Source organism: Acanthamoeba castellanii (genome assembly GCF_000313135.1).
Source record: "Acanthamoeba castellanii str. Neff unplaced genomic scaffold scf7180000084599, whole genome shotgun sequence".
Classification (NCBI taxonomy): Eukaryota; Discosea; order Longamoebia; family Acanthamoebidae; genus Acanthamoeba; species Acanthamoeba castellanii.
In genome coordinates, this window is record NW_004457442.1 from 1,229,097 (window position 1) to 1,250,932 (window position 21,836).

Here is a 21,836-nt window from a genome sequence, read left to right on the forward strand (position 1 = left end):
AAAACCTCTCAGTGCGCTGCCGGTGGCCGCAGGCAGACAGAGCATCTTCTTCATCGCAAGCACAACGATTACGCGCCAACGAACGCCACAGCGCTTGGCACATATGCGCTGCACCTTCCACACCACCTCCGATGGATCCACACGGGTGCCACTTTCGTCTGTTTTTATTTATATTTTCTTATTTTATTTGTACTTTTATTCATTTTTATTTTATTTTATTACGCCTTCATGTTTTGTGTTCCGGACTTTTTCTCGGCACGTCATTGTTTTATTTTTGTGTCTTTGGCGGCAATCTCATTCATCTTCATTCCGAACTACGCAGTCGCTGCAACACATAATGGAAGCTTCTCAACACACCGCAGATCCTTTCTACAAGGTTCGTACAGGTCCACATTACGGCTTTTTACAATCATAAAATCGGAAAGAATTGCTCACGATTTTGTGCCACAGTTCAAGTGGGCCATCGCTGAGCAAGTGGCGAGCCTTACGGACATGAAGCCCGAGCAGGCGCTCTCGGCCGTTGAGATTCCCAAGAAGGAGGGAGTGGCTGATTTCGCCCTGTGCGTGGCCAAGCTCAACCGGTATACCAAGCTCAAGGGCAAGCCGCAGGATGTGGCCGTGGAGTGGGCGGGCAAGGTACTGGCATTTTGATTTTGCATCTATCTATTCTCATTTTAACATCTATTCAATTTTTCTCCTCACAGTTCACTGCCACACCCCTGCTGACTAGCGCCAAGGCCGACGGTCCCTACATCAACTACGTTGTGGATAAGATTCCGCTTGCCGAGGAAGTTTTGAAGATCGTGTACGGATCGAATGACCAATGGGGCAATTCGGCAGATGGCAACGGCAGGACGATTGTTGTTGAGTACAGGTAAGGGCAAACGTTATGTCTTGTGCAGTGATGCGGACCTCACGCCCTTCCCCCGCGTTTAGCTCGCCCAACATCGCCAAGCCGTTCCACTTCGGTCACTTGAGGTCGACCATGATCGGTAATTTCTTGCGTAATCTCTACAAAGCCCTGGGCTACAACGTCGTGGGAATCAACTACCTGGGCGATTGGGGAAAGCAGTATGGTACGATCTCTGCACTGGTCTGCGTAATTACATTGAGACCATCCTTAACTTTCTTTGCACTAGGTCTGCTGGCTGTCGGCTTCAGCAAGTACGGTTCCGAGGAGGAACTGGTGAAGAACCCTATTCGTCACCTGTACGACGTGTATGTGCAGATCAACAAGGTGCCCATCTCCTTCCTTTGCCAATGGCCTGACCAACAAGCATTGGTGTAGCTTCGGCAAAGTATGTGAAACGCTAAGCTCTCGGTTTGCTCCCGTATAGGAAGCCGATGACAACGAGGAAGTCGGCAAGGTCATTCACGACCAGGCCCGTTCCTACTTCAGGAAGATGGAGGATGGTATGTTGTGCGTGTCATTATCATCACATGGGTCGGAAGAATGCAAATTAATTCTTGTAATGTTTCTCTTTCTACTTTGACCATGACTAGGCGACCCTGACGCCCTCGCTCTGTGGAAGAGGTTCCGCGATCTGTCTATCGACGAGTACAAGCTGCTCTACAAGCGTCTCAATGTGGAGTTCGACGTTTATTCTGGCGAGTCCATGTTCAGGTTCGCTGTGCCACCTTTTCATTTAAGTCCTTCACTACTTTCGCTGACCACGCGTGGTCTCTCTTACTACGAACGCGCAGCGAGGGAATGGTGGAGGCCGTGAACCTCATGCAGGAGAAGGGTCTCCTTCAGGAGGACAACGGCGCCCTGGTCTGCGATCTGACGGTTCGTCCCCTACCGCCGTGCCACGACACAGCGAACATTGCTCTCAGCTGACCAGCTTGTATTTTCCACAGAAATACAAGCTCGGCAAGATCGTCATCAAGAAGTCCGATGGCACCACCCTCTACATCACTCGTGATATTGCGGCGGCCATCTGGCGTCATAGGACGTATGGCTTCGAGAAGATGTTCTACGTCGTCGGCTCGCAGCAGAACCTCCACTTCCAGCAGCTCTTCAAGATCCTCGACCTCATGGGCTTCGATTGGGCCAAGAAGTGCAACCACATCAACTTTGGCATGATCACCGGCATGTCCACCCGTAAGGGTACGTGGTCACCTCCTCCAACCGAACACTGAAGCACCGCGACTTACGTGCCTTTTTATATAAAATCGCAGGAACGGCCAAGTTCCTTTCCGACATCCTCGAGGCTGCTCAGGAGCAGATGCTCGACAGGATGAAGGCCAACGAGGCGAAGATGAGCGAGATCACCGATCCCGAGAAGACCGCTGATGTCGTCGGCGTCTCTGCTGTCGTCGTCCAGGACTTCAGCGCGAAGCGTGTCAAGGACTACGGGTTCAACCTGGAGCGGGCAACCGCCGCCGAAGGCGACACTGGCCCCTATCTCCAGTACGCTCATGCTCGTCTCTCCTCGATGGAGCGTAAGAACGACGTCAAGATCTCCGACGCCATCAACTTCCAGCTCCTGAACGACAAGGAGGCCCTCGACCTCATGATGAAGCTTGCTCGTCTGCCCGAGGTTGTCAGGCGCACCTCCGAGGAGAACGAGCCCTGCACCCTCGTCACTTACCTCATGGTACCTCCTCCTTCATCAGCCGACCCTTGCTCTCTTGGTGCAAGCTAAGCTTTGCTTTCCCTGGTTGCGTGCGTGTGCCGTGATTCATTTTCACGACACAGGATCTGTGCCACTCCATCTCGGCGGCGCACAGGGTCTTGTGGGTGATGGGTCGGGAGCAGGACGTGGCAGAGGCGCGCATGTTGCTCTTCTGGGCCGCCCGTAAGACGCTCGAGAACGGCCTCAAGATTTTGGGTCTCGCTCCTCTCCAGAGGATGTAATTGCGCGCCACTGGACAACACAACAACAACAACAACAAAGGAGAGCTTGCACTGTGCAACCACGTCCGGCCCCGTGTTTTTCTTGTCGCGATGAATGTATGGTTTGTATTTGTACACTGTGTGCAGGTGGCTGTACAACGCGGCTCCACGCCCCGGTGGTGTTGGCGATTATTGCGACCACATACTTGGGGAAGAGGAGAAGGGAGGGGAGGCGGGCGTCCGGTATGAATCGAAATCAATCTTGAGGCTGCGTAGATGGTTGATGACCTCAGCGGTGGAGCTCTCCATCCACGAGGTACTGCCCGCGGTGCAGCTGTCATAATCCTCATGCCCGTGTTGGAACGAAGATGCTCCCACTTCCCAGAAGGGGCTAATTTCGAAATTTGGAATTAGATGAGATTGTGCGAAAGCGATGGGTGAGGGAGAGGGAGAAGCTACCTGTCATCCAGGGTGGGCTCCTGGCTGAGGCTAATGAGAGGCGAAGGTGGCGGTGCGCAAGGGGGCGAATAGTGATCACTGAGGTCATAGCGCGTCGAATCCGACGTACTGCTAGCCCAAGAACAGTGCTCGCGTGCCGGGATGTTCATGATCGCGTGTGGTGATCTGTTGGATGCTCTCCTCTTTTTATATTTTTGAGTTGGTCTTCCTGGAATAAGTCTTCAATTCTAAGAAAAACTGTACTGCGAAATTTCTATGTTAGGATTTTTTTCCTCTTCGCGACACTGGCGCGGTACTTGTTGTCTCTCCCTTCGCTCTTCTCCAAGCAACCACCGTCTAGCAGGTGAGTCATACACCACACAAGTCATACGTAGCACCAGTACAGCCCCACCCTTACAGAGACAAGGAGCGTTGCGAAATTATGCTTATGACGGCAAACCCCTTCCGATGACAAGGCCAACCTCTGAACACGGCGAAGGCTCAGTAGTCGTTGGGGGGCAGAGTGGTGTACGCCTTCGCGCCCCACATCTTGTTGAGCGCCTCCTGCGCGGCCTGTGGTTGATGTGTTCAAGTCAGTGCCAGTAAGAAGAGCGATCAGTAAGAAGAAGAAGAAGAAGGTGTACCGCAGTCTCGGCCTTGCCAATGGACTGACCCGAGCCCTGACCCAAAAGCTGAGAGTCGGAGTACACACCGACCACAAACGTCGATTTGCTGGAGTACCTGGCTGACTCTTGCAGGACCCTGAAGAAACCACATGCAATGTTGATCGTTAGATTCACATCTTCAGCCACGCCTGACCACACATGGCTGCTTCTCTCTCCGTGTACGTACACATAGTAGGGAGCTCCGGAGCCCCGGCGGGTGAGGAGATCGGAGAGCGTGTGGCGGGGGAGCCTCTGCCTGAGGAAGGGAATGAGGTCCAGGTTCTCATCCTGGGGCAGGATGTGCTTCACGACGAACTCCCTCGCCGCCTTGAGACCCTGCACGCGTGCGTAAGTAGGTGTGTTTAACACATCTGAGGCGCTGGCAAGCGAGTCGGGGCGGTGTGGTGCCGAGAATGTACCTGGTCGAAGTAGAGGCTGGACACCAGAGCCTCCATCGTGTTGGCAACGATGATATCCTCGCCCCTGTCCTCTTCCTGGAGCGTAGGTCGGTGTCGTCGATCGACGTAGAGAGAGAGAGAGCATTGTGAGGAGAAGGCACAGGCACGCAGCAGACATTGTTGGAGGGGAGGCACCTCGTGCGGCGTCCAGCGGACGAAATCTTGCACGCCCAATCGCTTGCCCGCGGTCGTGAGGGTTTCGTTGCTGGTGAAGAGATGCGTGGCATGAGCCAGCGCCCGGGCCGGCAGATTGGGATACTTGTTCACCAAGTGCTCGCACACCAGGAAATTGAGCGTTCTATCTCCTGCATGAGCCAATGATCGGCAGGCGAAGGGATAAGAATCTTGCGGGATGAGAATCAAATTCGAATTTAAATGCGCTTGCGCGGGGCAGCAATGAGGCACCAAAGTATTCGAGGCGCTGGTTCGAGACTTCTTTGTCGTGCGAAAACGAGGGATGGGTGAAGGCCTGGAGCAGGAGCTTCTTGTTGTTCCATTTGAATCCGATGCGCGCAGCGAACGCATCGAGTTGCTCGTGCAGGACCTCGGGATCAGCGTTGCGGGGGGCCGGCTTCGAAGAGGAGGGGGAAGAAGATGTCGAAGACGAGGCCTTGGCGGCGGTGGCCAGAAGGCGGGTGCGGTGTACACCAGTGCTCCGCGAAGAAGAAGAAATCAAACCCGCGAAAGATGTGCGCGGAAGCACAAGAGGGGCGCTGCGGGCACCAAAGGAAGATGAAGAGGCCAGAAGCCGGAGGGAGGAACTCGTCGTACGCTTCATCTCGCCGCTCGCTCAAATAATCGAATTCGAATCTTGGCGCAAAGAATCGAAAGAGAAAAGCCAAAAAAAAACTCCAGCGCGGAAAAGGGCCGACACCAGAACACGCAAGAAGAAGACAGAGAAGACAATCAAGGTGTATGTACAAGGGCTACTGTGCGGGTACACTGGTCATCACATACCACCGCTTTCGCGTTTGCTGCACGTAGCCGCACTCCGCTTCACAGCGGAAAAGAGCTAAGCTAGCTAGCGCGAACCCAGCTGGGACGCGGTCGACGTGCTCCGCGTGGAGTGCGCAGCTGATGACGTCGTCGTGGTGGTCGACCGGCGGCTGCGCTTGTTGGCGGGCCGACTGTTGACCTTCGCGTCCTCGCTGTCGATGTCGTTATCCGCGTCGGTGATACGATGAACCCGCTTCAGATGCTGTGCCTGAGGTCCGGAGAAGAAGTTCTGTGTAAGCAGAAGGACAGAGGGGAACAGGAGCACAAATGGAGCAGCGCACCAAGTTGATCTTCTGGGTGAAGCTCTTCCGGCAGCCATCCACCTTGCACGCGAACGGCTTCTCGCCAGTGTGGACCAGCTGATGCCGCCGTAGGTTGGACGCCTGCGCGAAGCTCATTCCACAATGGCAGACGTGGGGTTTGTCGCCTGAAGGAAAACGAACAGTGAGATGCTACGCACTGAAACATAACTGAGAGAGAGAGAGAGAAAGCATACCGGTGTGAGTGTAGAGATGCTCTTTGAGTGAGGCCGAGTGGGCGAACCGCTTTTCGCAGCCGTCGTATGTACAGCCGTACGGCTTCTCCTTCGTGTGGACCCGCAGATGTTGGATCAGATTCGATCGATCGGCGAAGCTTTTATCGCAAGCGTCGCAGACGTAGGGCTTCTTCGTGTTGGACTTCTTCGCCAGACTGTAGATGCAGACCTGGATCTTGAACGGTTTTCCCGGCCCTGCGTCGTCCTTCTCCCGCTTCACCGCCGGCTCGGGCTCCTGCTTGACCATCGCTGATGGGGGCTTCCGCTCCTTCGCCTTGCCCACCCCCGTTTTGTCCTCGGTCGGCCGAGGCGGCGAGGCCGATCTCGGTTCGACGTGCACCTGCTGGCGCATTCTGTCGTCGCTGATCGGCTTGGCATCTGCAGGGGTCCAGTCTTCGTCGCTTTCCTCCTCTTCGCCATCGCTCCCCTCATCTTCGTCGTCCTCCTGCTTGAGTTGCGTGTCGGTTGTGTACTCCGGATCTTCGTACTCCTCCCGTTCATACTCGCTCTCGGACTCCTTTTCCATTTCGTCCACCGCGTCTCTGTCCCTATCGAGTTGCATGGCCTCGGTAGTCTGCCGCGTGAAAGAGCCGCCGGGCCACTCGGCCGCGTCATCGTCCTCATCGCTTTCGCTTTCCTTCTCCTGGCTCCGGAGGCGCTTGGCTGCGATCGCTCTCTGGTGCTCTCGCCGCTCCTTGCCCTTCTTTTTGATGTCTTCCTTCTTCGTTCGCTTTTCGCCAGCTCCAAAGGTGACGTACGGCCTAGGCCGCTTGGCCGCCTTCAGCTCCTCGGTGTGCTTGGATTGCCACTGGTCTTGGCTGTAGACCCTCGCATAGTCCCGTTCCTCTTCGTCATCGTCGAGTTCCAGCCCCGCGCCGCTATCTTCGTACTCGTCGTTTTCAGGATCGCTTTCACCGGTGGCGAAAGTCGTAGCGGAGCAAGACTTCTCCTTCACGATCGCTTCGTGGTTGTCCCCGGGAGTGTTGTCCTAAGGAACATGCGATAACTCGAGTTCAGCACGAGGAGGTGCAGACGGCACCACCGAGTCGAGAGTATGATACCTTTTCGCCAAAGTGGTGCTTGATCTGGGCATTGACGTAGTCGTTCAGCTTCCACAACGTACGATTATCGAGCGTTTCGAGGTCAAACGTCCAATCCTCCCCTGACTAGAGCGCGGTGCGGTGCGGTGCGGTGCGCAAGGTGCGAAGCGGGTCAGAGGAGGCAAAGGCAATCGCACACGAGAGTTGGGAGAGAAGGAAGGGTGGGTGCCCACCTGAAGAAGGTTTTGCGGAGAGAGGCGTTCGACTATCTTGAGCACCAAAGGAAGGGTCTCTTCAGGCAGCTGACCAATCTTTCGCGAAAGCGTGTACTTTTGGGCCATGTCCATCGCCGGATCCGCTGCAGGCGCACAACTGTGCAGAGAAGCACAGTAAGTTTTTGTTTGGAGGGGGGGGGAGCTTGCACACCCAAGGATCTCAAGCACCAGTCTTGACATACCTGGTCACAGGGGTGCTGTAGGGCTCGTAGCGCAAACCTTGAGTACGGGAGAACCCGCGGGCGACGCCAGAATCGTACGTAGATGTGGTGCTTGTGCTGGTTGTCGAAGTAGCAGCCGACGTGCGTTCGTTGCACACCCGGGCGACGAGGGAAGAGCTTGCCCCCTTTCTTTCGCCTCTCCTCGTGGTAGAGCTGCCTTGGTGGAGCCTCTCCTTACCGACCTTCTTTTGGCTGCTGCCACTCTTCTCATCTTCGACATCTTCGGCTGAGGAACGAGCAAGGGTGGTGTCGGTAAGTTTGTCGATGAGCTGCTGCCGTCTATGCTCGTACTCGGCCTTGCTGATAAATCCATCCTCCAAGAGCATATGGAGATTTCGCAAGTGCTCCATCTTCGCGTCGCACGCCTGGAACATCATTCCAAGCACAAAGGCGGCTGATTAGTAATCCATAAAGAAGTCGTTCCTATTGTTATGATGGTCAAGGTACCTCGTGGAGGCCTCAAAAACCAGCAATTGAATGAAGAACCAGCCCAAGTTCGCAATTTGTTGTGCAGTATGATCTGATGCGCCTTCTGCTGGATTTTTCTTCGTCTGGCTTGTTTCGTGAAAGAATGCTTGGCACGAGAGAAATGTTGCACACGCGAAAAATGGTTTTTTCGATTCAGGGGCAGCACGCCACACAGCAAGTGCAAGGTACCGCGTTGGCGCATGCCCCTAGTCAGAAGATGCAGCATCGGAGCGATTGCTTGTAGCGACAATCTTCGAGTGCAGGACTCCATACCTGCCAAGAGAAAACGTCGGATGAGATTTCTCACGGGCGAGTCAAGCAGACGTAAGTGCGTACTTGGCCATCAGCACTTCGACATCGTCCTGGTCCCAGTTGTCCGGTAGTTCATCAGTGACTCGTATCAGAGATGTGACCAAATCCCCATTCTGGCAATCAACACGATAAGTCACGACACTACAGCAAGAGAGGAGGCGAAAATGGTGACAACTGGCGCAAACCTTGTAGATGAGAAGTGTGGGCAAGGCGTAGTCGTCATACTGGGCATCGGCGTCGGTGGCAATGATCCTAAGAAACTTGACGTAGAGGAACTTTTGTGCAAGCTTTTGCAGCACGTAGTTCATGCGCACCGACATTGCCAAATACTGCGTTACACAACATGCGAATCTCGTGAGCGTGAGCTGGTGTCGAGATGTGAAGAGATTGGGAAGGGCGGGTACCTTCTGATGGAGGTGGATGACCACGAAAGCGCCTGATTCCACCTCACGGTCGATCTCATCTGAGAACTGACTGGCTGTGATGCTCTTGAAGAAACCAAACGTTTTCCTGTCAGAACCAAGACAAATATTGTGAGATGATTGCGGATATGCGTGTACACGGGGTCTCCTGGTTGGTGTACCTCTGGCTGGCAAGCAGCTCTTGCATTCTCCTCTCCCTGTACAAACGGATGAACTCTGGGTCATCTGGGTCCAACTGCCGCACGTAAGTGTTAGCACCGCAGCACATACGTCGTAACGGAAGCAGTGCGGTTTGGCACTCACTTCTTTGGGCTTCTTGTCGTCATCAGAGTCGTCTTTCTCCTCGTCTTCGTCAGCGCGACTGTTCGATGGCTTGACCGTTATAGCCTTGTCCTGGAGTGAAGGAATGGTTGTGAATCGCGTGTACAGGTGCGTGACACCCGTTCGTTACCTTCATCTGGAGTCGGTGTGCTTCGGCGTTCGCCTGACGACGCAGCCGAGTTCGCTCCTTGGCCTCAGCGTAGTCGGCTAACACTCCCTAACGACAAAGTGAGAAAGAGCCGTGCAGACGGGCCAAGCGACTGGGAACAGCTAGTACCTTGACGCCTGTGTTAGCACCATTGGGTCTGTAGCGAGGTGGTCGCGTGGCTGGAGGTTGCATTGCCTCTTGCGCGTGCGCCTCCCTGGGACGATTGCAAACGTTGGAGCGGTGAGCTTGGGTGCGACAATGTGGAGAAAAGAGGGGCAAGACGTACCGGAGAGCTGCTTCGATGTCATCGAGATTGATGTCATCCAGCAGTTCATCTTCTTCGAGTGTTGAACGTCCAGCGTCGTCATCGCAGCTGTGCGCTTCCGTCCGTTCGCTGGCCAAATCAAGCAGCGTCTGATGCTCCATCCCCCAAGAAGAATGGGGAAGATTCAGCCTTTTATAATTTTCACGGCTGTCTATTTTCACAGAATTTCTTTCATTCCTTCTATTTTCCGCAGACCAATACCCCCACAGGCCAGCGAGCTGATCTTTGATCTGATTCGAGAGAAAGAAGATGGAGGGTGGAGATTCTAATTCAGCATCTCAGTCCGCCACAGCACCACCACCTGTCGGAAACAGGCGCCGTGCACCGCGAAAGCCACACACAAAGCGGGAGATGGACATTGTCTTCCCGCGAGAGGAGGCCTACCTCGATGCCTTGGGCGGCAAGAAGGACGACGACGATGGTGCCGCTGAGCCGGCTGAAGCTGCGGTGGTCGTCAATCAGCCAGAGTTGGTGATGAAGCAGCTCAAGTTCGTCAATGTCCTGGTCACCACACCCTCGGTCAAGAAGCGAGTGTGGATTTGGCGCAAAATTGTCCCTGGCATCGTGCTTCAGCAGGCGGAATGGAGCAAAGAAGGTGCGGTAGACCTACGCAGTGATTTCCTCCTCCCGAAATTGCCCCCGATTTAGTGTTGAAATTTGTGATTTTAATGATATGCTCGTCGCACGTAATTGGGAGTGCAAATGCGAAAGATGCGCTTCTTACGTCGTGTCCGTGTTAATGCGTGTAGTGCTGGACAAAGTTCTGGCCGCGACTACACTCATGCTCTATCGCACGGTGGATGTCTACTCTGATCGCACAAGCCAGCTGGCTGTAGAGTCCTTCGTGAGCGCTGTCCTCTCCAGCGCCAACTCGGGACTGGTGTCCTCATTCATCACCGCATTTTTGAAGAGATTTTCGCTGGCGATGGCCACCACCGCCACGCAGACTGCCGTCACGAGGTAACCCTTATATGTCCTGCAGTTTTAGACGACGGCCTGACACTCTGTTGCTTGTGCAGGATGAGGCAGACGGAAATCGTACACCTGCGGTGGAGTTGCGACGTTGTGATTAGCAAGAGCGGCCTCGAATTCCTAACATCGCAGAAGAAATTTGGAGATTTTGCCAAGCTGCAGTTCCGCCTTATCGATGCGATCGCATCCATCAGCCAAGTGCACGCTCGCGACGCCGCCCAGCACAAGTTCCTCACAACGCTTTCCAAGGTATGGCTCGTTGGTCTCTCGGCACCTGGGTTTCGTGGTGGCCCTCTCACCTTATTCGCTTGCGTGTCATCACCTATGCAGCGCCCTGAGGCCTTCCAACTCTACATCACTGCTCTGGGCGGCGAGCCGGCGCGGTACGAATGTGCTGCGCTCGGCCTGCTTACGCACCATGCGAAGAAGAACCCGGAGCTGCTCAAGTCCGTCAAGGTATATTGGCGGAGCGAGTGCTCTCCCGCTGAATTGTTCCTTTAGCGAACTCGACTAACTCGCCGCGCCACCACAGGAGAAGTTCCTCAAAGCGTACGTCGCGTTGATATTCGGCGATCGAACTGCGCCGCCTAGGCACATCCACGAGGCACTGGCTCCTCTCATCAGCACGCTCACGTCCGACGAGTTTGGAACGTATGTGTGCAACAAATCCACCCGCGAGACGCTTTATCATTTGCAACCGCATCGCCCTTACAAACATCTACTCCGTATCGTGGTGGTCGTAGTGCTGTACTGCCGACTGTGGACAGGTCGCTCAAGCGCAATCCCGAGGTCGTCATCGGCGACGTTCCGATTCTTCTCTCACACCTCTCGCTTGATCTCAGCCCCTTCGTCAAGGCGCTTGGGTACCCTACTTGATGCTTAGCTCGTGGGAGACGGTCGCGGGGGCGCCCCAAGTGCTCATTTTCTCTCTCTACAGTGCCATGGCGTTCTCGCAGCTTCGCTCTAGCGAGATCACATACCGCGCTGGCGGTTTGGCAATCGTGCAACAGACGGTGCGCAAGGTCAGTGATCCTGCTGCGCTCGAGGAGCTGATGAAGGATCTCTCTGCTTTCGTAGCCGGTAATCACACCTCCACTTGCTCGTTGTGCATCGAACAGGCTACAAGCTCACTCTCGTTCCCCCCCCCAAATCTTACCAGGTCTGACTGACTACAAGAGTCGGTTGGCTGCGGTGGAGGCCATCGGCGCACTCGACGCCGCTTCCCTGACCCGCGAAGACAAGCTGCGCGTGGCGGTGGTTGCCATTGAGGCCCTGCAGACTCTCCTCAAGAAGGAAGGCATGGACGAAGTACGTGTGGCTGCTGTTATGGCCCTGGGCCTCTGGCTCTCTTACACCTCCAAGATCACGCCCGAGGCGAAGCAGCTCTACCTTGCTGGTGCGCAGCTCCCCAATTTAAGAAGGAGGAGACCTCGGCTGATTCTAACACCTCCACTGTTTGCAACAGGCTTCAAGGACGTCAAGGATACGACCAGACATGCATACCTCGAGAGCTTTATCGTGGCGTTGAAGAGCGCACGTGAGGACTGGACGCTCTCCTCGCTCAACGTGATCTCCGACTTTGGTACCATCCCTCCTCCATCATCACGCAACGTCTGTCGCTCATTCACACTTACTCTGTGCCGTCTTGGTTATCAGTTGATCCCCTCATCACACTCGCCAAGACCGCGATGACTCAGCTGAAGAGCAGGAAGGATCTCGTGTATGCCTTCGCCGCGCTGTCTCTCATCGCCTCGCTCAACGGAAGCACAGCCGATGCCAAGTACGTTGCACACAGTTCTTTTGTATGTATGTCCGTTCTTTTGAACCTCACCCCCTCCTCTCTTTTGTGAATGGGCAACAGGTTGACCAAGGAGGGCCTGTGGAGGGCTGTCTTGGGCGATGCTACTGGCGCCCCCGCTGCCAAGCCCGCTGCTGCCGCTGCCGCTGCCAAGGGCAAGGGTAAGGAGAAGGAGACCGAGAAGCCCGCGAAGGAGACCGAGAGCTGTTTCTTGTTCAAGCGCAAGTTCCTCAAGTACGTTGTTCTTGCAAGCGCCTGAGCGCCACGCCCAGTCCAGACGCAGCACTCAACGCTAAACATACGATTCAAACTACAGCAAGCTGGACGAGCGAGAGGGCCGAGTCCTGGCCGTGCTGTCCGAGACCCTTCTGCAGTACCACTACACCCGGGTCGTGGCCGTGATGAGCCAGCAGAAGGAAAGGGACGAGGCGAACCGCGCGCGCGGCAAGGTCGCGTCGGCCAAGAACGTGTTCGGCCTGCTGGTCTATCTGCTCACCTGCCCGTGGAACGCTCCCCGCAAGGAGGCGGCGCGAATCGTGAGCAAGCACAACAGCGAGAAGGACGAGCTGTCCGAGCTGCTGGTGCGCGCGTTCTTCCAAGCGGTCAAGCCGGCGTCCGAGGACGACCTCGCCGCCAAGAAGGTGACCATCGAAAAGGAGGAGGACGTGCCCACCACCAAGAGCGACGACGGCCAGGCCCGTTCGTCGATCTACTTCCACGCCCTCTTGAACTGTCTCAAGGCCGACGGTCAGGACAAGGAGACCAGCCAGTCGAGGCGGGAGGCCATCCACCGGGTGTTGCCGTTGGTCCTCGTTCTCGCGCACCACCCCTTCATCCTTCCCTCCGTCCAGTACCAGTGCTGGGCACGCTGCTTGGCCATCGCCGGCATCTCCCTTAAGGTACCCACCATTGCCCATATGGCTGTGTCGATGAAGAGCTCATCGTTCGTTACCCCACTTGCTGCCACAGGACTACTCGCAAGAGGACACGAAGGCCACGATCAACGATCTGCTTCATTTCCTGTTCGAGGGCCACTCAGAGCTGGGCATCAGCGGAGTGCTGCTGAGCGCCAACAAGTACATCAACAGCGCTGCCTACTCTGCCCTGTCCTCCCTCGCGAAGATGGTCCCCGCCGCTCTTGGTACGCGATACGACCCGTGTGCGCATTCTTCCCTCCCCCTGTGACTCTGTGCGCTCATACAGCTGTCACGGTTTTGTCTGCAGGTGCTGTGGTGAGCCACGCCTCGCGCTTGATGGCCTCGAGCGTCCCGCTCCAGCAGTTGACCAACAACCAGCTGGAGATCTACCGCACTCCGTCCACTGAACTCTGGACCCCCAAGTCCGAGGAGTATGTGGCGCAGGTGGTCGAGTCACAGAATATCAAGAAGCTCAAAGGTAAGCTTTCTCTCCACGCTCTAATCCAATTCGTCTCGCCTTGCGTAGTGTGTGTGAACGAACGCTGAACGGGGTTGGTCCGTAACACAGGTCAGAAGATGTACGATCAGGCCGACGCCGCTTGGGAGGCTGAGATGAGGAAGAAGTTGGGCCAGGACAAGAAGGACAAGGTACACGCCGCCTCCGCGCGTGGAGCTCCCCTAATCGCCACCGGCGTTAACGAGTTCATCCGACTCCGTGCAGACCCCCCAACTGACGCCCGCTGAGCAAGCGGAGCGGACTGCTCACCTGGCCAGACAGGCCAGCCTGCGCGCCCGGGTCGACGCCAGAGTGCAAAGAGTGCGCGCCGCGCTCCAGGCCATCTCCTCACTCGCCACCAACGTGCCGCACGTACGAAAGCCCCTTCCGTTCTAGAAGAAGAAGAAGAAGAATCCTCTACAAACCGACTAATTAATTAATATCGCGTGCCACGCTCGAACAGGTCGCGCATCTCCAGCTGCCGGCCTTCCTCGTTCTCGTCCGCGCTCTGATTCCGCACAAGCTGAACGAGCTGCAGCAGGAGGCCGAGCTGACTCTGGCCTCGCTCGCCCAGTGTGTCGGCCCTGTCCACCAGCCGCCATTCCCCGTCTCGACCTCGTCGCCCGTTCCGCGTTTCCCCCCGGTCTCTGTCTACTCCGCCACCAGGATCAGCTTTGTGCTGCAGAAGCTGTTCAGGGCGTCGAAGCGCAACGCCGACGGCCGTCTGGTCATTTCGTGGGACAAGGAGCTGCTCAAGCTCATCCCGAGCGGTATCAACGACATCGCCGACATCATTCACTCGAGGCGAGACAAGTACGCCGATTGCCACAACTCGCCCGTCATCAGTTCCATGTAACAAAACTAACATCGTCGTGCTTCAGCGAGCATCGCTTGTCGCCTCAGGGCTTCTGCTTTGTGCTGCCAGTGATCGAGGCTGTGCTCATGCCTGGCGACGACAAGGACTACTTCGGCCTCACCATCCAGGAGGACGCGTACGGCTCTCCGTCACCTCTCCGCCAGACTTTGCTTCGTGCCCTCTTGCTCACAGCTAGGCGTAACTTGCAGGTTATACGATCTGGAGCTTCATTCGCGCGCACCTGCCGGTGTGCAGCACATCAAGCCTCCTCCTCAGCCGTTCGTCGATGTGTTCGGAAGCATCCTTGTCTACCTTTTGGAGAATGCGGCGCGATTCAAGAACAGGGCTAAGGAAGCGCTCCTTTCCCTCGCTGCCGGTACGCATATGCCACCGCCACACCACCTCCTTCCTTACAGACTTGTTGCGCATCACCACTCACGGGCACGTTCGACATTCAAGAGCTCGACCAGGACCAGCTCCCGAGCGTGCTGGACGGTCTGCTCTCCAAGGAGAAGCACGTCCGTCAGTCCAGCCTGCAGGCCTTCCAGGTGGTTCCCGATGTCAAGTCGGCCGCCATCGAGCCCCTTCCCTATGTTGTGGCTAGACTGTGGCACGCCATGTTCGACAAGGACGAGGAGAACGCCAAGCTCGCCAAGCAGCTGTGGGAGCACACCGGGTTCCAGCTGGTCGAGAGCCAGGCGCTGTGGGCCGCCTTTTACAGCGTGCTGTCCAGCCCCGTCGAGCAGATCAGAGTGCAGGCCGGTCGTGCCATCTCGGCCGCCCTCGCCGAGCTTCCCTCGGCTACGGTCAGGGTCCTGCGGGATCTCTTCGCGCTCTACACGCGCAACGTACGCAGACCAGTCCGTATGACAGCTATTCGCAAGCTCTCCCACTGATCACTGGTTCGCAATGGTGACAGGTTCCCCCGCCCGTCAAGGAGGCCTCGCGCGTCCACCAGGCCGTGCTTCACGGCAAGGCGCTCGCCCACATTTCGCCCGAGGAGGAGGAAGTACGTGTTAAACCACGGCGACAGCCTGAAATCAGTTTGGTTCACGTACATACACACACACGTTGCGTTGGGCCTAACCCACATTCCCACGTCAGGGTGCCGCGTTGGAAACCGAGCCGCAGAGCGATCTGCTGACGCTGGGCTCCAAGCCGCCCAAGGGAGAGATCGTCCACAAGCTCGAGATCAGGAGCGGCGTTGCTCTCGCCCTCGGCGAGTGCGCCACTGTGGTTCGTTGATTCCTTCCCGTCTGCTTTTTCGCGCCTTCCTTTCGCATGTCGCCTCCTGTCTTGCCCGGCGGTGGTCTTACCCGCCTCTCTCTCTCTCACTCACTCATAGATGGGAGCCGAGCATCTGCCGCTGGTGCTCGACTTCTTCATCAAACACGCACTGACGGATCTCGACAAGACCGTCATCGACCACGCCACTAAGGTAAACGACCCAGACTCTAGATTGTAGACTCTTTGGATCGTGAAGCACGACGAGACCAACGATAACACTCACCGATATGACTCGACGCACAGGCCGGTATGGAGATCATCGCTAAGCAGGGACAGACGCACATGGGCACCATTCTTCCGATCCTCGAGAACTACCTGGACCGGCCGGCTCCCTCGCAGCTGCCGGCGCACATCTCCGATCAGGTGCGCGAGGCGGTGGTCATCTTCCTGGGCACCCTGGCCCGCCACTTGGCCGCCGACGATCCCAAGGTCCGCACGGTCATCGATCGCCTGCTGGAGGTGCTCAAGACGCCCGCCGAGTCGGTGCAGAAGGCCGTGGGTCAGTGCCTGGGCTCCCTCATGAAGAACATCACCGAGGAAACCCAGAAGGAGAAGTACATGAGCCTCCTGCTCGAGCGCCTCCTCAAGGGTTCCTCCTACGGAGACAGGCGCGGTGCTGCCTATGGTCTTGCCGGACGTACGTTTCTTTCTTCCCACTTCACTGTGAGATGTGATTGGTAAGGCGTGGCGCTCACTCCCGCCCGTGTGGCAACCACTGTAGTGGTCAAGGGTATCGGTATTCCCATCCTCAAGCAGTACGGCATCATGGACAAGCTGCAGGCGGCTGTGGAGAACAAGAAGAGCATCAACACTCGCCAGGGTTCCCTCTTTGCCGTACGTTTCTCTCAGTGCCAGTCCTCCACCTTGGTATGCCACGCGGTCCCTGACTCTCTGCTCCGCTCTCGCCACAACGCAGTTTGAGTGCCTCTCGACCATGCTGAAGCTGTCCTTCGAGCCCTACGTGATCCAAATCCTGCCTAAGCTGCTGCTGTCGTTCAGCGACCAGAGCGAGCAGGTGCGCGAGGCCACGGCTGACGCCGCCAGGGCCATCATGGGCAACCTCTCCGGTCACGGTGTCAAGCTGGTGCTCCCCGCCCTGCTCAAGGCCCTCGAGGACCGCTCCAAGAACTGGAGGACCAAGCAGGCCGCCGTCGAGTTGCTCGGCACCATGGCCTTCTGTAACCCTCGCCAGCTTTCCACCTGTCTGCCTACCATCGTGCCCCGCCTCGGCGTCGTGCTCACCGACACCCACCAGAAGGTATGCAGTCATCGTCGTCTTGTCGCTGGTCGTGCAAGGATTGCCCTCAATCACTGACGTCTGTCGTTCCTCCTTTGCTGTCTGCCAAAGATTGTCGAGGCCGCCCGCATCGCGCTCGAGAACATTGGCGCCGTCATCCGTAACCCTGAGATCCAGGCTCACGTGCCCGTCCTCATTCAGGCCATCTACGATCCGGACAAGAACACCATTGCCGCCCTTGACGCGCTGCTGAGCACCTCGTTCGTGCACGTGATCGACGTGCCGTCGCTGGCGCTCATCATGCCCATTCTGTCGCGTGCGCTCAAGGACAGGAAGACCGAGGTCAAGAAGAAGTCCGCCCAGGTGCGTCCTCGTCGGCATTTCTCACCCTATTTCCTCACCGAGATCGTTATCCTAATTGCGCGCTTGTGGTGCCTGATCAGATCGTGGGTAACATGTGCTCGCTGGCCGACCACAAGGACCTCATCCCCTACCTCGAGATCCTGATCCCCGAGCTCCAGAACATCTTGACCGACCCCATCCCCGACGTTCGTACCGTGAGCGCCAAAGGTACGATTATGTTCTTTGTTAATTCCTTCATGTCATTTCGTTTGTTTTGCTTTGTGCCACGTGGACCAATCGCCGCGACTTACCCTATGACCATCATCACAGCTCTGGGCACCTTGGTCCAGGGTATCGGCGAGCAGAACTTCAGCACGCTCATCCCGTGGCTGCTGGAGACGATGCACTCCGATGCCGGCTCCGTGGAGCGTACCGGTGCGGCTCAGGGTCTTTCGGAGGTGATCGCTGGCCTCGGTACGCTGCCTGCTCTCCTCAATACCGCTTTTGTTCGGTTTTTTATATACTTTAGCCGTGCGCATGTATGTGGCTTACTTACGTCTTGGTTGTGGCCTGGGGCAGGCGTGGGCAAGTTCGAGGAGCTGCTGCCGCAGATCATGGACGGCACGGACGACCCGAAGTGGCACATCCGCGAGGGCTACATCGGCCTGTTCGTCTACCTGCCGTCGGCGCTCAAGGAGAAGTTCCCGCCATACATGGGCACCCTCCTGCCCGCCATTCTCAAGGGCCTTGCCGATGAGACCGGTACACATCATCTCTCACACACTTCGTTTCACTTGATGACGCCAGAAACATCTGAATTCTTATTGGTGGTTGTTCCTCCGCACAATAGAATCTGTTCGTGAGATCTCGCTCCGTGCTGGCCAGGCCTTCGTTACCCAGTACGCCGAGACGTCGATCGACGTCATGCTGGTACGCTTCTGCTTAATTCAGCCCAGAACGTGGGTTGTCTCTGAGGGCCTATTCTGCCGCTCGAAAGCGCTTACCACGGCTAACGATTGCACTCTGCAGCCTACTCTGCTCGAAGGTCTGTTCGACGACAACTGGCGCATCAGGCAGTCGTCCACCATGCTCGTCGGCGATCTGCTGTTCCACTTCTTGGACAAGGACCAGAAGAAGGAGAACCAGCAGAGACGTACGTTCTTACCTCCACGGCTCTAGTGCTCGCCCTCTTGCTTCCCCTCCATCGTGATGCTAAACGAAGCCTCTCGCTCCGCACCGCTTCCCCCCCCCCAATGACTGTCCAGTCATCAGCGGCAGCTTGGATGCCGATGTCCAGGCCGATATCCTGTCGAGACTGTACATGCTGCGCAGCGATCCCAACGCCGTTGTGCGTCAGCAGGCGCTGATGGTGTGGAAGTCCGTGGTCGAACACACCCCGGCCACCCTCAAGCGTACGCTCAGCCGCTTCCTCATCATCAATCAACGACCCACTGTGACTGTGACCCACGGTGCCTCTCATCAACGCTAACGTTCTCTCTCTCTCTACCACAGGTGTCCTCCCGAAGATGATGCACATCATCATTCAGTGCCTGGGCAGCTCGGTCCTCGACAAGCGTGAGGTCGGAGGCAAGACCCTGGGTGACCTCGTCAACAAGCTGGGCGACCGTATCCTGCCCGACATCATTCCCATCCTCGAAGAGGTACAATCGGCCGCAAACCTTCACGCAAAGTTGTTTATTTCACACGCACGCACGCTCACCCCGCATCCTGCATTCTTCTCTCAGGGTCTGCGGAGCCCCCTGTCCGACACTCGCCAGGGCGTGTGCCTGGGTCTTACCGAGGTCATCGCCTCTGCCCAGAAGCACCAGATCGCCGAGTACGTCGACCTCTCGTGTGCGCTTTCTATCACCTCGCTTCTCGCTAACCTGGTTATTACCACGCGCCCATGTTCAGGTACCTCCACATCATCATGCCTGCCGTGTCCCGCGCTCTGTACGACCCGTTGGACGAAGTCCGCGAAGCCGCTGCGCTGGCCTTTGATAGGTTGTACAAGTCTGTCACCAGCAAGGCCATCGACGACATCGTGCCCGGTACACTCTTTTTCCCGTCAACGTTCCCCTTTGTGGAGGGTCTGGACCCTGACAATGCGTTCCTTCTTTTCCTTTTCCATCTTCGTGCAGATCTTCTCGAGCAGCTGGAGAATCCCGACGTCGCCGACTACGCTCTCGATGGTCTGCGTCAGATCATCACTCTTCGTGCCGCGGCCATTCTGCCCTACCTCATCCCCAAGCTCACCAAGCCGCCCATCACGTACGCTCCCAACACCACACCAGGCCTCTCAAAGCTTTTTCTTTTGTTCCCCCCTCCCCATCGCTCCTTGTTCCCCCTTGGCTGACGGCTTCCCTTTATTTCTTTTTTTCCCCTTTTTAATAATCAAACAGTGCGTTCAGCGCGAAGGCGCTCAGCTCGGTTGCCGAAGTCGCCGGCCCCTCGCTCTACCCCCACCTCGGCATTCTCATTCCGTGCCTCATCGAGGCCATGCAGCCGCAGCCCGACGTCGCCCCCGAGGAGCTGGAGTCAGCCAAGAGCTACGGCCAGAAGATGGTGCTGTGCGTGCGGGAGGACGGCATGCACATCCTCTTCGCCGAGCTGCTCAGGGCCGCGGACAACTCGTCGGCGTCGTTCCGTACGTCGGCCGTCACGCTGCTCGGCACCTACTGCGCCGAGAGCAAGGTGGACTTCAGGCCCCACGTCCCGATGACGCTCAAGAAGCTGATCGAGCTGCTCAACGACCCGGCCGTCGAAGTGCAAAAGGCCGCCTGGAGCGCGCTCGACAGCCTCATGAAGGCCATCGAGAAGAACGAACAGCCCGGCTTCGTCGCTGATGTGCGGCTGTACCTGTCGTACGTCAGGGACGACCTGCGAAAGCAGGGCAAGACCGCGCTGCCGGGCCTCTGCCTTCCCAAGGGACTCGATGCCATCCTTCCCCTCTTCCTTCAGGGTACCTACGCTGTTGTGTCGTGTGTCTGTGTGTCTGTGTGCCGTGTGCCGTGTGTCGTGTGTTGGGGCGGAGGTGGCCTAACACGTGCGCTGTTGTTGTGTGTCCACTCGGGCAGGTCTCATGTTCGGCAGCCCCGAGCAGAGGGAGGCGTCTGCGCTGGGTATGGGCGACCTGATCGAGCTGACCACGCCGCAGGCTCTCGGTCCCTTCGTCATCAAGATCACCGGTCCGCTCATTCGTATCATCGGCGACCGCTTCCCGCCCAGGGTCAAGCTCGCCATCCTGCGCACCCTCTCGTACGTGTGCCCTCTCGCTTAACGTTTCTCTCCTCCAATCTCTCATATGCTCACCTCTCTTCATCATCATCTTCTTCAACCGAACAGGATGCTGCTGGACAGGGGCGGTCCGATGCTCAAGCCTTTCCTGCCGCAGCTGCAGACGACGTTCGTTAAGGCCCTCTCCGACGCGACGTTCGAGGTGCGCGACCAGGCGGCCATCGCGCTCGGCAAGCTGATGGGCATGCACACGCGCGTCGACCCGCTCGTGACGGAGCTCATGTCCGGCATCAACGAGGCCACCGGCGGCATCCAGGAGGCCATGTTGGGCGCCCTCCAGCGAGTGCTCATCTCCGCCGGCGACAAGGTCAAGCCCGAGATCCTCTCCAAGATCGCGCCCACCCTGTTCGAGCTCCTGCAGTCCGATGACGAGAACACGCGCCTGATCGTCAGCCGCTGCCTCGCGGCCTACAGCAAGTTCTGCTCGCCCGACGAGTTCGAGCGCATCATCAAGACCGAGCTGTCGGTCGAGGCCGGCGACGTCAAGGCCCAGTGGAAGCTGCGCCACGCCTACACGCTCACCCTCGAGTACATCCTGCGCTACGCCTTTGAGCGCGTCAGCTCCAACGAGGACCTGCTCCGCGTGGCCTCCAACCACGTCATGGCCATGCTCAAGGATGACAAGCCCCCCGTCAAGAAGGCCGCCATCAGCTGCGCGGAGCGCTACCTCGTGCTCCTGGGCGAGCAGCACCCGGCCTTCGCTGCTGCCGTGCAGTCGCTGCTTCCGCTGTTGGCCAAGGCCACGGCCGACCAGCAGGCCGACATCAGGCAGGCGGCGGTCAAGGCCATCAAGCAGTTCGCCAAGAAGTGCCCCGGCACCTCGTCCAACAACCTCGAGTTGCTCGTGCCGGCCCTCTTCAACCGCGTCAAGGACAGGACCTCGATGCCCGTCAAGCTTGGTACCTAAACTTACCTCCTCCTCGTCCGCAACACACACACAGTGCTCTCGCTAAAGAATGTGTGCGTGTGTGCATCTAAACAGCTGCCGAGAGAGCGCTCCTGCACGTTCTTCGCATCCACGCCGAGCCCGAGCTGCTGATGGCGTACGCCGGCAAGCCCACGGTCATGGGCGGCAACAAGGCCGAAGCCAAGGCCCTGGTGGACTACTGCAAGCGCATCCTCGCCAAGCTCGCGCCCGAGAGCGAAGACGAGCGGGAAATCTGATCCCCGC

General features: G+C 57.3%; 4 protein-coding genes across 4 annotated transcripts; 2 read left to right on the forward strand and 2 right to left on the reverse strand.

Moving 5' to 3' along the window:
• Nucleotides 1-103: 103 nt before the first annotated feature.
• ACA1_062560 (arginine-tRNA ligase) lies at nt 104-2,860 on the forward strand (the record flags this gene model as incomplete). Its single annotated transcript, XM_004339477.1, has 11 exons — nt 104-145; nt 451-636; nt 705-874; nt 937-1,076; nt 1,140-1,237; nt 1,338-1,413; nt 1,504-1,624; nt 1,705-1,789; nt 1,861-2,110; nt 2,182-2,600; nt 2,702-2,860. 11 exons carry the CDS (start codon nt 104-106, stop codon nt 2,858-2,860), a joined length of 1,746 nt encoding a protein of 581 aa, XP_004339525.1.
• Nucleotides 2,861-3,778: 918 nt separating this feature from the next.
• On the reverse strand, nt 3,779-7,817 carry ACA1_062570 (zinc finger, c2h2 type domain containing protein; the record flags this gene model as incomplete). The annotated part of the gene is made up of 13 exons (XM_004339478.1): nt 3,779-3,850; nt 3,922-4,039; nt 4,130-4,278; nt 4,362-4,436; nt 4,536-4,705; nt 4,806-5,113; nt 5,361-5,394; nt 5,433-5,625; nt 5,678-5,823; nt 5,893-6,919; nt 6,993-7,097; nt 7,205-7,329; nt 7,415-7,817. The coding sequence occupies 13 exons, from the start codon at nt 7,815-7,817 to the stop codon at nt 3,779-3,781; spliced, it is 2,925 nt and encodes a 974-aa protein (XP_004339526.1).
• A 324-nt stretch (nt 7,818-8,141) lies between these two features.
• On the reverse strand, nt 8,142-9,473 carry ACA1_062580 (phosducin, putative; the record flags this gene model as incomplete). The annotated part of the gene is made up of 9 exons (XM_004339479.1): nt 8,142-8,208; nt 8,272-8,360; nt 8,433-8,576; nt 8,652-8,757; nt 8,831-8,904; nt 8,940-9,062; nt 9,121-9,207; nt 9,288-9,352; nt 9,425-9,473. 9 exons carry the CDS (start codon nt 9,471-9,473, stop codon nt 8,142-8,144), a joined length of 804 nt encoding a protein of 267 aa, XP_004339527.1.
• Nucleotides 9,474-9,814: 341 nt separating this feature from the next.
• Nucleotides 9,815-21,829, forward strand: ACA1_062590 (HEAT repeat domain containing protein; the record flags this gene model as incomplete). Its single annotated transcript, XM_004339480.1, has 41 exons — nt 9,815-10,058; nt 10,213-10,423; nt 10,483-10,684; nt 10,766-10,891; nt 10,968-11,086; nt 11,179-11,298; nt 11,373-11,515; nt 11,595-11,831; nt 11,901-12,017; nt 12,092-12,215; nt 12,297-12,467; nt 12,550-13,132; nt 13,203-13,374; nt 13,458-13,628; nt 13,719-13,798; nt 13,872-14,018; nt 14,110-14,459; nt 14,528-14,638; nt 14,712-14,878; nt 14,962-15,350; nt 15,422-15,511; nt 15,607-15,738; nt 15,848-15,940; nt 16,033-16,426; nt 16,511-16,623; nt 16,706-17,047; nt 17,138-17,389; nt 17,470-17,596; nt 17,699-17,842; nt 17,948-18,130; nt 18,219-18,298; nt 18,398-18,521; nt 18,634-18,837; nt 18,881-19,029; nt 19,114-19,220; nt 19,283-19,419; nt 19,510-19,639; nt 19,771-20,330; nt 20,446-20,626; nt 20,714-21,564; nt 21,648-21,829. The coding sequence occupies 41 exons, from the start codon at nt 9,815-9,817 to the stop codon at nt 21,827-21,829; spliced, it is 8,559 nt and encodes a 2,852-aa protein (XP_004339528.1).
• Nucleotides 21,830-21,836: the final 7 nt, after the last annotated feature.